Source organism: Falco naumanni, chromosome 10 (genome assembly GCF_017639655.2).
Source record: "Falco naumanni isolate bFalNau1 chromosome 10, bFalNau1.pat, whole genome shotgun sequence".
NCBI classification, from domain to species: Eukaryota; Metazoa; Chordata; class Aves; order Falconiformes; family Falconidae; genus Falco; species Falco naumanni.
Window position 1 is genome coordinate 1,872,043 of NC_054063.1, and position 14,870 is coordinate 1,886,912.

General features: G+C 54.9%; 1 protein-coding gene across 7 annotated transcripts; it reads left to right on the forward strand.

Moving 5' to 3' along the window:
- Positions 1-95: 95 nt before the first annotated feature.
- On the forward strand, positions 96-9,195 carry LOC121094951 (cytosolic 5'-nucleotidase 1A-like). Of its 7 annotated transcripts, XM_040609148.1 has the most exons (9): positions 105-238; positions 2,218-2,665; positions 3,430-3,493; positions 3,588-3,646; positions 4,381-4,548; positions 4,888-5,017; positions 5,558-5,680; positions 6,760-6,938; positions 7,480-9,195. In XM_040609148.1, the coding sequence occupies exons 4-9, from the start codon at positions 3,602-3,604 to the stop codon at positions 7,780-7,782; spliced, it is 948 nt and encodes a 315-aa protein (XP_040465082.1). In that variant the 5' UTR covers positions 105-238; positions 2,218-2,665; positions 3,430-3,493; positions 3,588-3,601; the 3' UTR covers positions 7,783-9,195. The 7 variants fall into 7 exon arrangements, with proteins under 7 accessions (XP_040465086.1, XP_040465082.1, XP_040465083.1 ...); XM_040609149.1 differs by lacking the exon at positions 2,218-2,665; XM_040609147.1 differs by lacking the exon at positions 105-238 and having other exon boundaries at positions 1,608-2,665.
- The last annotated feature ends 5,675 nt before the right edge of the window (positions 9,196-14,870 follow it).

Sequence of the window (14,870 nt, forward strand, 5' to 3'; positions counted from 1 at the left end):
GCGCCGGCTGGGAAACGCAGCCTGGCCTGGGCACAAGGCCGAGCCGCCCGGCCGCCTACAAATCCCAGCGTGCCGGGGAGCAGGGCTGCACCCCAGCCTGGCTCCTGCCTGCTTCCTGCCTGCTTCCTGCCTGCTTCCTGCCTGCGCGGGGCGGGGGAAATATAAACACCGGCATCTCGGGCGACGTCGGGATGCTGCCGCCGGACAGGCTGCGCCGGGGAGCAGAGGCAGCGCCGGGGTGAGTCTGGGCTTTTCTCTCTAGCGAAATCCGTGTGCGGCGGGGCAGGAGCTGCCCCACGGGGCGCAGCTGCAGGCCGAGCCGCGGGCAGCACAAGCATCGCCTGACATGCGCTCCTGTGCGCCTGCCACTGCGCACCGGGGTGCTCACCGAGGCGTGGGTACGTCCGTATACGCGTATCTGTACAGAAACCGTGGGTATGTCTGTATACGCGTATCTGTACATAAACCGTGGGTACGTCCGTATACACGTATCTGTACATAAACCGTGGGTACGTCCGTATACACGTATCTGTACATAAACCGTGGGTACGTCCGTATACGCGTATCTGTACATAAACCGTGGGTACGTCCGTATACACGTATCTGTACATAAACCGTGGGTACGTCCGTATACACGTATCTGTACATAAACCGTGGGTACGTCCGTATACGCGTATCTGTACATAAACCGTGGGTACGTCCGTATACGCGTATCTGTACATAAACCGTGGGTACGTCCGTATACACGTATCTGTACATAAACCGTGGGTATGTCCGTATACGCGTATCTGTACAGAAACCGTGGGTATGTCTGTATACGCGTATCTGTACATAAACCGTGGGTACGTCCGTATACACGTATCTGTACATAAACCGTGGGTACGTCCGTATACACGTATCTGTACATAAACCGTGGGTACGTCCGTATACGCGTATCTGTACATAAACCGTGGGTACGTCCGTATACGCGTATCTGTACATAAACCGTGGGTACGTCCGTATACGCGTATCTGTACATAAACCGTGGGTATGTCCGTATACGCGTATCTGTACATAAACCGTGGGTACGTCCGTATACACGTATCTGTACATAAACCGTGGGTACGTCCGTATACACGTATCTGTACATAAACCGTGGGTACGTCCGTATACACGTATCTCTACATAAACCGTGGGTACGTCCGTATACGCGTATCTGTACATAAACCGTGGGTACGTCCGTATACGCGTATCTGTACATAAACCGTGGGTACGTCCGTATACACGTATCTGTACATAAACCGTGGGTACGTCCGTATACACGTATCTCTACATAAACCGTGGGTACATCCGTATACGCGTATCTGTACAGAAACCGTGGGTACGTCCGTATACGCGTATCTGTACATAAACCGTGGGTACATCCGTATACACGTATCTGTACATAAACCGTGGGTACGTCCGTATACGCGTATCTGTACATAAACCGTGGGTACGTCCGTATACGCGTATCTGTACAGAAACCGTGGGTACGTCCATATACGCGTATCTGTACATAAACCGTGGGTACGTCCGTATACGCGTATCTGTACATAAACCGTGGGTATGTCCATATATGCGTATCTGTACATAAACCATGGGTATGTCTGTATACACGTATGTGTACATAAACCGTGGGTACGTCCGTATACGCGTATCTGTACATAAACCGTGGGTACGTCCGTATACGCGTATCTGTACATAAACCGTGGGTACGTCCATATACGCGTATCTGTACATAAACCGTGGGTACGTCCGTATACGCGTATCTGTACATAAACCGTGGGTATGTCCGTATACGCGTATCTGTACATAAACCGTGGGTATGTCCATATATGCGTATCTGTACATAAACCATGGGTATGTCTGTATACACGTATGTGTACATAAACCGTGGGTACGTCCGTATACGCGTATCTGTACATAAACCGTGGGTATGTCCGTATATGTGTATCTGTACATAAACCGTGGGTATGTCCGTATACGCGTATCTGTACATAAACCGTGGGTATGTCCGTATAGGTGTATCTGTACATAAACTGCACTGCCATTAGTGGAGGCTGGCAGACGGAAGGGAGAAGGCGGGCTCGGTGTGCAGCGTTCAGAAGAACAGAGCAGAAATTAGAGGGGGTGCTCTCCCCCCCCCCCCAGGAAGGGCTGCTCAGCCCCGTTGCTGACTCATCTAATTTTCACTTTCAGAAAGGTGCACGGCTGAAATGCTGTTGGAGGAAAGCTGCTCCCTGCTTGGCTGGGCTGGGGGTGCCAACCTCCCTCCTGCTCTCTGGGAGAAGACCCCTTCCCAGCATGGGGCATGTGTGGAGGAGGCAGAAGGACGCCTAGCATCTCCTGGCTTTCCAAGCATGCCCCGGCGGGGTCGGGGAGCAGCCCTGAGGGCAGGGCTTTCCACCCCAGGGGCAGTCAGGGGCTGCACATGCGAGCATTGAACCCTCAATGGCAGGGCTCTGCCAGCATTTCCTACCACCCCAGGCGATGCTGCGCAGTCCCTGGATAATAAAAATGAGTTAAAGAAAACGGAAGCAAAAGAAAAGGCACTATGGAGACCCCGACTCACCCTTTACACTTTATGCTGGCTTCGGTCTATGCCTGCACAGCCCCCCAGCTCGGTAGCCAGGTGGGGCATGAACTGGTAAGTGAGGTTTTAAACCCCTTGCCATTCCCAGCACATCTGTGTAGGGCAGTCATCGCTGCCTCTGCCCTCCAGTGTACTTGTAGGAACTGCCGGGTGGCGATAACCCCCACGGGATCCCTTTCAGCGGGAATGGGAACGGCTCCCATCCCACAGGCTGAATCTTAGAAGTCTGCTTTAACACTGACTAGGGCGGAGGAATGAGGGGTACAGCTCGGTGGTTACAGAAGCCACAGAACCTAAGTGTACAGAAATAACTGGGATTTATGATTCAGCTGCTGGGCACAGGCAGACCATGCAACACCCTTAAAAGTGCCATCTGCCAGACCTGGGTTAGCACAGCCTGCACCGAGACCTCCAGTGTAGGGGCTGGCTGGCTCACAGGGCTGTGGGGGGCAGGGCAGCCCCACTGGGGGGGTGTCCCATCTGCACCCACACCCTCGCCACACTTATTCAGGCCTTTTACAGCTGCTAATGAGCTACTCATGCAGCGAACTTGCTTATTTGTGGATACAAGTTCACCATTCAAGCAAAAATAGCAAGAAAGCGGTAAGGATGTGAACTAGAAGCCTACCCACAAGATCTGACCTACTTTGGCTTTTAAAAGACAGACTTACTTTGCTGGGAGAAGAGCTCCACGACTGGTTTCAGCCGTTCCCTCCAGAGAAAAATGCTCTTCAGGGAGGAGGGCGGAGGAGGGGGATGAATGAAGCAGTGATCTGTGGTTGAAAATCTCCTTTTCCATCATATTTATTTGGAACTAGAGCAGGATTTCTCAAAGCAGAACTGTTGTCAACAGAAGCAGGTCCATTTGGGCTGCCCCACTTGGTGGGTAGGATATTCCCTGTCTTTTCCACTCTTCCCCCTCTCTAGACTGGCTGTATTATAATGCAACAGTTTAATTGTATATTTTCTCTTTGAGGCTGAAAATCAAAGATGGCAGAGCCTGAAAGCACAGTCATAAACACCGACGTGAAACAGGTAAAAAATTGTTCATTACAAAACATGCACCCTGCATTTCTAAAGGAAATTGTGAAATGCCACCACAGGGGGACACACACCACAACCTGGAGCTGTGGTGGCCTGAAATGCTTGTGCCCAGGTTTCAGCAGAAGCGGCGCATCTCAGGGCTGCTGGGTGCCTGGTCCCAGTGAGGTCCATATGATTGCCACATGGGAAGTGGTTCCAGGGCTGAACCTCCAGTTGCACGGGCAGGATGGGTGCATTTGCTCATATTTGAATTTTGGAGTGGCCAGGGAGAAAGCAGCAGCTTTTGTACATATATAGTGACTTTATTTATTAGACTCTCCAGAACAGACACAAGCAAAGGGTAAAGCCACCAGTATGTGCAGTGAAACCCAGCAGTGCTCAGCTCAGCACAAATAGATAACCACGGCTGTGCTCTGCTCACAAACAGCAAAATTATGAAGCAATCCCCTCTGCTGTGAGCTGTCCTCAGAGTATATGGCACTTACCAGACAGGTTAGGGTTTCACAACAGCCTGCCTCATCCTTGGTGCCCTAAAGATGAGGATTGGGCTTGGTAGCTCGTCTCCAAAGGCCCTCTGGCATCAGGAACCATGACGCATGGGTGATGCCTCCAATGCCCAACCCTACCACCCCAGTCGGTGGAGCCCTGTGCCCCCCTGCTCACCCCACCCCCAACAAGCTCCTTCTTTGCTGTCCCCTAACCCTTCTTTCCTCCCTGTCCTGCAGAAAGATCCCAGCAAGGCACTGGTCATTGCGGTGACCACCAGAGCCATCTTCAACCTGGAGGAGGAGCACAAGCTCTACCTGGAGAAGGGCAAGGAGGAGTATGCAAGGCACCAGCAGGCTAACCAGGACAAGCCCCTGCCCCCAGGCACGGCCTTCACCTTCATCCAGGTGAGCCCCATGCCTGGCCAGGGGCACATGCAGACACTGACAGGACAGGGCAAAAGCTCAGAATCAGCTCCCATCACAGGGTGCAGATATGCCTGTCCTGGTCTCGTTGCAGGGCATCAAGACCTGTGCTCCTCACCCATCCCATATGTCCACCTCCCCCTTGGTGGAGTATTCTGCTCCCTGCCCTCCTGGCGATGGCTTTTTTGCAGGGTGGTTGCTCTGTCTGGCTCTCCGTTACACAGCTGATGGCAGCACAAACCACTAACCCGAACTGTGACAGAGCCCTGGCAAAGCCACGGCAGTCACACCCACCAAGAGAGTCTCACCTTCTCCTCGCAGGCAGTGCAGTACGTGAACAAGATGATCCTGGAGAGCAACCCAGCAGAGGACGAGCTCTTCGACATCCTGGTGCTCTCCAACAACAGCCCAGAGAGCGGTGTGCGCATCGTCAACAGCGCCAAGCACTACGGTAAGGGGGTGCCTGCTTCCCCCCCACCCCAACCAGGCTGCAAAGTGGATAAGGCACCACAGTGGAGCATCAGCAAGCGCAGAGCCAGGGGATACGAGGGGAGGGGGTTATTATGGAACCAAGCCCCATTCCTGCCAGTCCCATGACACCGAGGGTACAGGCTCCTCAGCAAAGCCCAGCTCCCCTCGGCCGTAGCCTCCGCACTAGGGGGTCTGGCAGCGTTTTGCACAGCCTGGGCATCCTCAGGCAGCTACTAAAGAAAAGAGTTCTTAAAAAAAAATAAATAAATTCCAGAGTGCTGTCAGGAAGGCTCATTTAAGGGAGGGATGAAGGAATATTTAACTGCACTCTGCAGTTTCGTAGGAGCACCAGGGCAAGATGATGCAGCAAAAACATGGGCAGGCTCCTCACACAGCAGTGGGGAATGGACTGCCCCGAGCTCTTCAGCAAAACATGCTGAGACCCAGGGAGGGGAGGTGGGAGGGCTGCGAGGTGGATTTTGCCCCATAACAGACTTTGCTCACATCCCCTGACCCGAAGGACTGGAGATCTCCAAGTTCTGTTTCGTCAGCGACAAGGACTCCACACAGTACCTGAAGTCCCACGGGGTCAAGCTCTTCCTCTCAGCTGACAGGGCAGATGTCTGCAATGCCCTCCGCAGAGGTGCGTTCTCCCCTCCATCCCACGTCCCCAAACCCACCACGCTTTCCCCAAGCAGCTCAGTACCAAGAGGCAATGCCAGAGCTCTCCCAGGGGCAAGGGGGTGAATGGCACACCGAGTACCAGTACACCTCTGACCAGTTCAATCTCCTCTTTGTCCCCACAGCAGCCTGCAAACACACCAGGGTTTCCCAGATGCCTTCACAAGTCACCAAGTACTTCATGCATAATTCTGGCCATGACTCTGCCATGGGCTGATCATTCCCTGGCTGACATTTCAGCCTTTCTCACCAAAGATGCTGCCCATGGCTACTCCCTGCATCGGTGTGAGTGCACGGACAATTCCCAGGGTTTTGCGTGGATGCCACAGAAATTTGCTTCCCTGGTAGATGCTGTTACCGTGTGTTCAGTGATAGATGCAAGCACATGCTTGATCTGGATCAGAAGGAGTGCATTCTCCCCAACAGCTCTAATAGGTTTAATTGCCTCATTAATTTGTTTGGGTATGAGCACATCAGCTGGCTAAAGGCCTTCAAAGTTGGGAGGAAGCCATCGGCAGCCGGGGCTGTCCTTTGCTGCACAGCACATTCCTGGAGCCTCCTTGAAGAGCATCATCGCTCTGACAAGTGTCTCTCACCCGGGGACCTGGGTCTGTAGATGAGGGTGGGCAGGGAGCAGCTTGTAGGAAGAGACCTGTAATTAAGCCAATTACTCAATCGAGCAGAGGTGCCAGTCCCTATTACTCACCACACGGAGTGCTAAATCTGGGCATTAGAACCTGGCATGGCAGGGTGAGCAAGCACCAGGAGGAGGGCTGCTCGTGCCTACACAACCACCCCTCATCTCTTAGCAGACCTCAGTATCCCTCCAGACATCAGTCTCTGATCAGCAGCACTTTCTTGTCCACTTCCATGGGGGGATAACACAGCCCTAGAAAAGCTGAGATGACCCCCTAGAAAGCCCCTTGGCTTGGAGACCCCAACATTGTGGGATGGGGCCACAGCAGATGCATGAGGAGGCGCTGGCCGTGCACCAGCTGCTGGCAAGGTGTCCCTCCAGAGCCCCACCTTGCTGTCTCACAGGGGTCTCGGCAGCACTCGTCTTCCAGCAGGAGGTACAGACCCCCAGCACCCCCCTCCGCGTGGTGTTCGACGGGGATGCTGTGCTCTTCTCTGATGAGACGGACCAGGTCTTCCAGGAGCAGGGGCTGGAGAGGGCGGTGGAGTACGAGCGGGCAATGGAGGCTGTGCCCATGGGAGAGGTGAGCAAGCCACCTTGCTGTAGTGGGCCCCCACCACCTCTGCACCCACCATGAGCATCTCTCCCACTATGGCTTTGCCATGAGTAGCCAGAAAAAAGCACAAATCCTTGCAGGTTCCCTTTGCAACCACCACTCAGTCCCTGGCATGAGCCTGACCTGGGGTCCCACTGGAGACAGATCTGGCCGGGTAACTCCTGTAAAGGAGCCTCAGCTCCCAACCACCCAGGGCTGCGGTTACCCCCAACACCACCTTTCCTAGGCTGGGACCTCTTGCTGTATGAGTCTCTGCAGGACTGCTGCTTGCTGGGATGTACCTTCCTGGTCATTTTGGGGTTAGGATGAGCACCACAACGCTCACCTTCCTCCCAAGGACCCCAGCGCACAGCACCAGTCCCAGCATTGCCCAGTCCTGCACCCCACAGGCATTCCTGTGCTCTGCAGAGCCCTGAGAAACCCTGCAAGAGGAACAAGTGGCTTGTACAGGCAGAATAGATGTCTCCTTACTTCCCACCCACTCCCAAGTGTCTTCCCATGCTTCCAGGGGCCCCTGAAGGCTTTTGCCATGCACCTTGGGAAGATGCGCAAGAAGTTCAGCCAGGAAAAATCCCCCATACGCACCTACCTGGTGACCGCCCGCAGTGGCCGGGACATGGGCATCCGAGCCATCAAGACACTCCGGGAATGGGGTCTGGCCATCGACGAGGCTTTCTTCATGGACGGGGCTCCCAAGGGCCCCATCCTTGCCCAGATCCAACCTCACATTTTCTTTGACGACAGGCTTCATAACATCCAGGGGGCTCAAAATGTGGGTGTACCCTCTGCCTGGGTCCCCTCCTGCTGCTGATGGGAGGGAGGACTGCTGGCCTGCAGCCCAGGGGACTGGGCCAGCTGAAGGTGGAGAGGGAAGGATTTCCTAACCTACAGTGAGCAAACCTCAGGGAAAGGGGGTAAAAGCATTGCAGGAGAGCACTGACCACCAGGCAAGACTTGATGCTCATTTCTGCTCCCAATATAAGGTCTTTTAGGTCATAGAGTAAAGCCAAGATGCAACTGCTCCACAAAGGAAGGACACCTCTGCTGTGACACTGAGGACTACCACCTACCTGCCCCATAGGACCTGGGGGCATTTCTCTCCTGCAAAGAAATAAACGAAGCTATTGCCCCACACATGAGCTGAAGGGAGCGTGAAACTGAGCTTTGAATAAAAACACTGGCTTTGGCTGTGCTCAGGCAGCACCTGAGATTTAGTCTCAGGACCTCTGCCCGAAGGAAGCCCTCAAGTCCCTGCCTCATCAGACACACTCAGCTTTGGTTTCCCAAGGAGGCTGACATGCTAGTAAATCCTTCAGGCAGCTCCAGCCAAACTCAGCAGAGGAAGAAAGACTTCAAAGCTGTAAAGGACCTGCAAACATTTTGGAAATGGGTGACCGGGTTGAAGAAAGCAAGGCCAAGCTGTTCGCCTTACAGAAGGGATTCTAGCACAAGCCACCTTTCCCCAGGCATACAGGCTGCTCGCAGCACCCTTTGGAGACCCAGACCTGCATGCAGGACACTTGGCTGCTGGAGCTGGACCAGCTCTGAGGTCCCTGCAGGAGACAGCGCTGTCACAGAGCTCCAGTGTCCCACCAGGAGAGGGCACTGGAGATGGGCAGCCTCCAGCACAAGCCACGCAGGGACCAGGACCACAGACCAGTACGGCAGGAGCCGGGGCAGGGCTGCGTGCCCTGAGCTTAAATGGGTCTCCAGGGCTGTGGGTGGAGCGTGTGGGTGGGGGTCCCAGGTGGGGGTCCCAGGTGCAGCTGCTCAGGGCAGCTGGGTCCGTTGAGGGGTGCTCAGAACCCTGCCTGGCACCAAGCCAGCCCACGTGCGGGGGGGATGCCTCTCCTCTGGCAATTTGGACTCTGCTTTTCATTTGCCCCGGGAGCAAGCAGCCCCCCAGGGTTCACTGGCAGGTTCCTTTCCCCAGGGCTGGACGTGAGTGGCCGACACTAGAGACCACTGTGCTGCCCAGGGACCCAGCACCCCGAATCCTGGGGAGCTCCCCAGAACAGCCTCGCAAAGAAACAGAGACTGGCTGCTCAGGGCAGTGCCTGCTGCGTGGCAGCGGGATTATGGATGGAGGAGACAAAGGCGGTGGTGGCTTAGTTTTTTAATCACAGTGTAATCAGAAAGCAAATTTTTTAAAGGCTTCGCAAGCATCAATCTCACCAATGCTTTTTCCCCCCCAATAAATAAATAAAGGAGCATCCCTGTGTGAGCACTTGTCCATCGCACCTGTGTTCAGCAGTGTGGGAGGAGGGCTGTGATAACTCGGTGCTCCTTTATGGACACTCAGTTCTTTTGTCTTACACATGTACATCAAGATAGGTTCAATACACAATAAACATTTGGATTTGGCCCCTGAACATCTTCTTGCATCCATGTCCCCAAGCCCACTCCCGCTATCTGGGGCCTGGGGACTCTGCACCTCTTGCCCTAGCAAGGGGAGATGCTGGCCTTGATGTGCCACCAGCACAGGTCCCATCCCTGCCACCACAGCCACCGTGCGGGTTTGAACTCGGGGCTGCCAGGGCAGGGCAGGGTTGCAGGCGTGCAGGGCTTTGGTAGCAAGCCACCTCCAAAGATGCTAAGCCAGGCAAGATCTTGGCACTGGCAGTCTGGCCCCCAGGCCTTTTACTCAGTTCAGATGCTGAAATTAGAAGTTTCAAGGTAGTGACATCAACATCATCAGCCACTCATCATTTGCTAATATTGATAAGCACCCATCAACCTCTGTCACCGAGCAAACATTAATTACAGGATGCTCAAAACATGCCTGGTAACCAGGTACAGATGTTTTGTCCCACATTTACGCAAGTCGGATACCACTGGGCTCGGTATGGGGATGCAAGCACCCATCTCCAGCCCCACTCACTGTGTACGACCAGCTGCTTCGGTGGCAGCCGGCGGTGGGAACACAGACCCAGTGGTGGTGGTGGTGGTGGTGATGGTCCTGGACATCGTCCACCACTCTGACCCACTGCCTTTGCCGATGCCTGGACAGCACTGGCAGGAGGTTGGTCAGTGCCTTGGGCAAGGGGGAATTGGCTGAGTCAATGGTGGTGGGGACAGGCCCACGTGAGCCATCACAGGGTGCAAGCTGCTGAGGCAGGGGAAAGGCGCCACGTGCCTTCCTCCAGCACTGTCAGCACAGCGGGGGATGACAGGGCAAAACATGTCCAAAATGAGAAAAAAGGAAGGAAACTCAGGGTTTGTAGGGTTGCAACATATGGGGCCAAGTGCAACATATGGGGCTAAGTGCAGCTGCTTCAGGCCACAGCTCGAACATGTAGCATCAAAACTGCCCTTTATTACCCTGCTCCAAAGATGTGGCATCAAAAACTGCCCTTTTCTGCCCTGCTTTGAAGATGGAGCATCAAAATCACCCTCCAGGGCAAGGACTGCTAGTTCACCCCCTGCTGCAAGGGTAAACTTGTCATTTCTGTCTTAGAGGCATCTGTAATAAGTTCATTAATGCTTGGGATGCTCCTCAGGTCTTGGCATTCTGAGGCATTTTAATCTCCCTTCTTCAAAGGGTTGCAGCTGCTGGGGCTGGCAGTGGGATGCTTCTCCAATATCCATCTCAGGTTTTGGGGGCCAGGGCAAGGCAGGAGCAGGTCACACCACAGGGACAGGATCCCTTTGAGCCCTGCTGGATTTCACCCCTTTCCACTGCCATGCAAAGGAGTGCAAAGGGGGCTCCAAGGACCTGCACTTGAATCTGACCATTGTTTTCCAGAAACCCCTTGACAGAGGCTGCTGGAAGGCAACCAGCCAAAGCCAAAGCCAAGCAACCCACCCCAGCCAAAGCTGCCTGGTGTCAGGGGCTCCCCCAGCACTGACCCGCTGCTTTCCGGGCCACCCCAGGACCCCCTCCCAGTGCAGGGAGGGAAGCAGGCAATGCCCTGCTCTGCCCAGCCGCGGGCCGGCCGGCTGCCTCCTCCATCGAGCCCAGCCCTGCGGCGGTGCCGAACAAACAACCCTTGTTTGGGGGGGGTGCGCGTGACCCCAGGGATCGGAGGCTGCAGCCAACTGGCCCCAAGCAGTTTGCAGGAGACCTTTGCCCAGGAGTTGCCCTTAATCCCCCACTCACTGCACCAGTCAGTTCAGGGTTGCAACGCGAAAAAGAAAAACTTAGCACTATGAGAGAGAAAGGATTTTTTTCTGAAATGGTGGCACTGCAGGGAGGGGAGATTGGCAGGTGTTTAGCTGCTAACAGACATCTGCATTGGCAGTGTCCGAGCAGTTCTCAGCTTTATTGACTCCTGGCTGCAGCGGGAGAGGATGCTGGAGGCTGCAGGACCCAGGCACAGCTGCGGTGTCCACCAGGGATGCTCCCACACCTCCCTCTACCCACAGCCTACAAGCACCTGCAGCTGCGAGCACAGTGAAGCATCTTCACGTTTCTGACCATAACCCTTACCCTAAGCCACCCTGGTGGCAGAGCTCCTTCAGAAACACTCAGGGGTTCGCAGCCAGACAGGCTCAGATGCCAAGTCCCACGCTGCAAATAATCATTAACAGGGTGGTTTGCGTGCGGGAGCTCAGAGAGAGGGTGTGCAAAGCCGCAGGTTTTGTTTGCCAAGGTGCTTAAATGTGGGTTCAAGGTCTTAACCCCAGTCAGGCACGTTGGAAAATGCTGGCTGCAGCATCAAGTGAAGCTAGAGCTTAGGAGAAAGGCAACAATAAATAGGTAGGAATTAAGAGATTTCCTGGCCTATTCACACTGCAGCAGCCGCCCTAGGAGGTTGTGACAGATCTCCAGTGGAAGCTGGATGGTTGTTCCCTCTCCAAGGAATCACATTGCAATTTTAAGCCAATCCTTGGGTTGCCGTGGGGTGTTGAGCCTTGTCTTCCTGAGGCCACCCTCCTCCCAGGACTAGAAGGCTCAATTGCTTTGGCGCTTTGTCACATGGATGATATATGATTGCATAAATGATGGCCTTCTTGGGGAAGCTTCAGCTGGAAATGAAAGGAAATAATTAAGTGGCATCTAGTGCTGGCAGAGAAAATGGACAGGTGTGGCCAGAGGCACATCTCTGCATTGTGCATGGAAATCCCACCGGTGAGCCGATAACCCCCTGCCCCAAGCAGGGCTCACACGGCCCCTGGGACCGCAGCAGGGATTGCTCAAGGCAGGCAACAAGGTGAGTCGGGTCCCGGTGCTCCCCATCACATCCTGGCGTGGGAGGTGATGACTCCATGCCATCGTTGCTACTTACCATCCCATCCCGTCAGCCGCCGGTCACGCTGCCTGCTGCCAGCGCCTGCTGGGGTTGTTGTTGCCCATCCCCAGCAATTTCAGCCTGCTGCAAAATAACTCAGGTGAGGCAAACACCACGAGATCCCTGCCCTGAGGAGCAGACAGGGCCGGCAACCAGGGTGAGGCAGGTCCCTCCTCCCCGCAGTGGGTACCAGGTGTGTCCCCAGCCGCGGGGGAGGACGGGACGGGGGATGCGGAAGGATGTCCAACGCTGAGTGGGGTCAGGCACGGACGGGTGGCATGGGAGTGGCAGGGATTGGAGCAGGGCCACGGAGTACGTGGGACATGGGGATGGGCGATGCTGAGTTTGGCAGCAGCCCAGCAAAGCAGGACAGTGTACAAGTAAATCCCAGTGAAGACACCAGGGCAGTTCACAGGCTTGAAGACCATCAACATTTTGCTGCACAAAGTCTTTTTTCTCTTTTAAATATCATGGGGAAAAGCTGGAAGAGCAGGATTTGATGGACAAGGTCCACCGGGGTGGAAGCACCCTGCGCTTAAAGGCTGCTGCAAATGGCCCTGATGAGGATGGAGCCACGCTCAGGGCTCCTGCCCGTTGTGACACCCAGCCATGCCACCCAGCCACCAGTCAGCCACACTCGCCCGCCACCAAGATCAGGGTTTGCGATGTGAGAAGACACCAAGGGAACAATTGCCACCCAGCCTAAGCCTTTTGCAACTCCACTTAGTGTCTCCCCAAGGTCACTGCAGTCCATGCTGACAGCCAAAAAATGTTTAAGCAGGCTGCTGGCCAGCTCTGCCTCCAAACCAGCCTCAGCCAGCACCGACGGACCAGGGACTGCTACTGCCCGTGATGCCCAGGACATCTCCCCCAGTGCCTGCAGCGCTGGGACGTGGTGGCCAGTGCCTATATCCGTCCCTTTGCCGTGCTCAGTGCAACCCCTCCCCTGCTCCCAAGTTTCCCACCGTCTGGAGCTGCTGCTAAAGCACCTTCAAGTTTTCTTTTGCAGGTGTCGCCCAGAAAAAGGGTGTAATCTGGGATGTGCCCGTGCTGCTGGAAAATGCACCCTCACCTGTGAATTGTACGTCGGTTTAGGAAACGGCATTGGGAGTGGTCGAGGTCCTGGCACTGCGCCGGGAAAAAGTTACCGCCGCTTCCCTCGGGGGCTCAGAGCTGGTGAATCAGGCTCCGCTAATTAGCTGCATCCAGCAGCTTCACACCAGCACCGGGACCTTAAGTTGGAGTCAGGATGTTTGCAACCAGACCTGCCTGGGCTTGTGTGCCTGTAGGCTCTGCTCAGCTCAGACCAAGGAATATTTTTCTTTTGTCCTTTAGAAATGAGCTGCAAAATCTCGACCACTTTTTCCCGAATTTGAAGAGATGGTTGTCCTCTAGAAATCCCAGCTGCAGCTTTGCATTTGACGCCTCTTGGCCAAAAAATAATCAGCATTTCTGAACTGAAGCTTTTCAGGCCCTTTAGTTCATTGCAGTTCAGGACATTGGCTACCACTGTGATAGATAATTTTTTTAAAAAATCATCGAGGAAAAGGCAAAGGTAAATGCATGGCCATGTGTAAGGAGAAAGAGACCACTGTAGCATCCCTGCCCAAGTGCTGCCAGGCTGCAGATGGGGATGCTGCTAGAGCCCTGTAAAAAAATAGAGCCTGAAACTAAGCAGCATCAGGTCCTTGACCGTGCAGCAAGGGGCAGGTGGAACACGCCAGCATCATCCACGGAGGGGACCCCAGTCTCTTAGGGCTGGGGCTGGGATGCTCCTCCCTGTGGGAGCCACTGGGACTGAGTCATTCGACCCTTGGGAATCCTCTCTGGCAAGGATCGAGGTTGCGAAAAGTATGGCCCGATCCCAGGGGTGCGTCACCCCACGCCCACGGCTGTGGCCGCGGGGACCAGCGCTCCGGCTCACCCCCCGGCAGCCGAGGGGACGCAGGGGGCTGAGGAGACAGACCAGCAAGGAAAGGGGTTCATCCACTGCGCCAAAAATAGGAGCGAGGGGGAACAGGTCCCTCATACATCTCTTGTACATGTCTGCCTGCTCCAGATGCCTCAGCCGCGGTGCTCCAGGTCTTGCTCTGCAAAAAAGGAAAAATGTGTAAAAAGCCCTGAGCCCAGGCTCATGCCAGCCTATCTTTTGGAGATAACACAACGCAACTCTCACGGTCCCAGCCTATAAATACCAAGATGTGCTCCCAGCTCCTGGTTAAACATCCCCACTGCGCCTCTCAGGGCCTTGATATCAGGGCAAACATCCCACAGAGGTGCTGAGGGAGCCCGAACACAGAAATCCTGGCTCCGTGCTGGGCCCACTGGTCCCCCAGTGCTCAGGCCCAGCGGTGTCACCTCTGAGACCAATGGTGCCAAGGGCTGGAGCCAAATTAAACACTCTGGAGATAAGTCCCCTAGTCCATTCCCACCCTGCGGGCACCCAGGAGAGGACCAGGATCATAACATTCCCTGACACAGCCCCATCCTCCCTTTTTCCCAACAAACCATTGGGAAGCATCTGGGCTCATGGGCACAGCAGACATGGAAGTCATTTAGAGAAGCACGACTAAAAGCAGCAACTCTCTTGCACTGGTATGAGCGCAGCTCCGAATGCAGACACAAGCCCTGCTACCACGAAGCCCAAGCAAAGGCTCGTTCATAACAG

What these genes read in the sequence shown, in the direction of transcription:
- LOC121094951 (XM_040609148.1), top strand. Translation starts at nt 3,602, where the DNA reads ATGGCAGAGCCTGAAAGCACAGTCATAAACACCGACGTGAAACAG. An exon ending in CGGCCTTCACCTTCATCCAG is followed by an intron (nt 4,549 to 4,887) that starts GTGAGCCCCATG and finishes TTCTCCTCGCAG; the next exon opens with GCAGTGCAGTACGTGAACAA. An exon ending in CTGCAATGCCCTCCGCAGAG is followed by an intron (nt 5,681 to 6,759) that starts GTGCGTTCTCCC and finishes GCTGTCTCACAG; the next exon opens with GGGTCTCGGCAGCACTCGTC.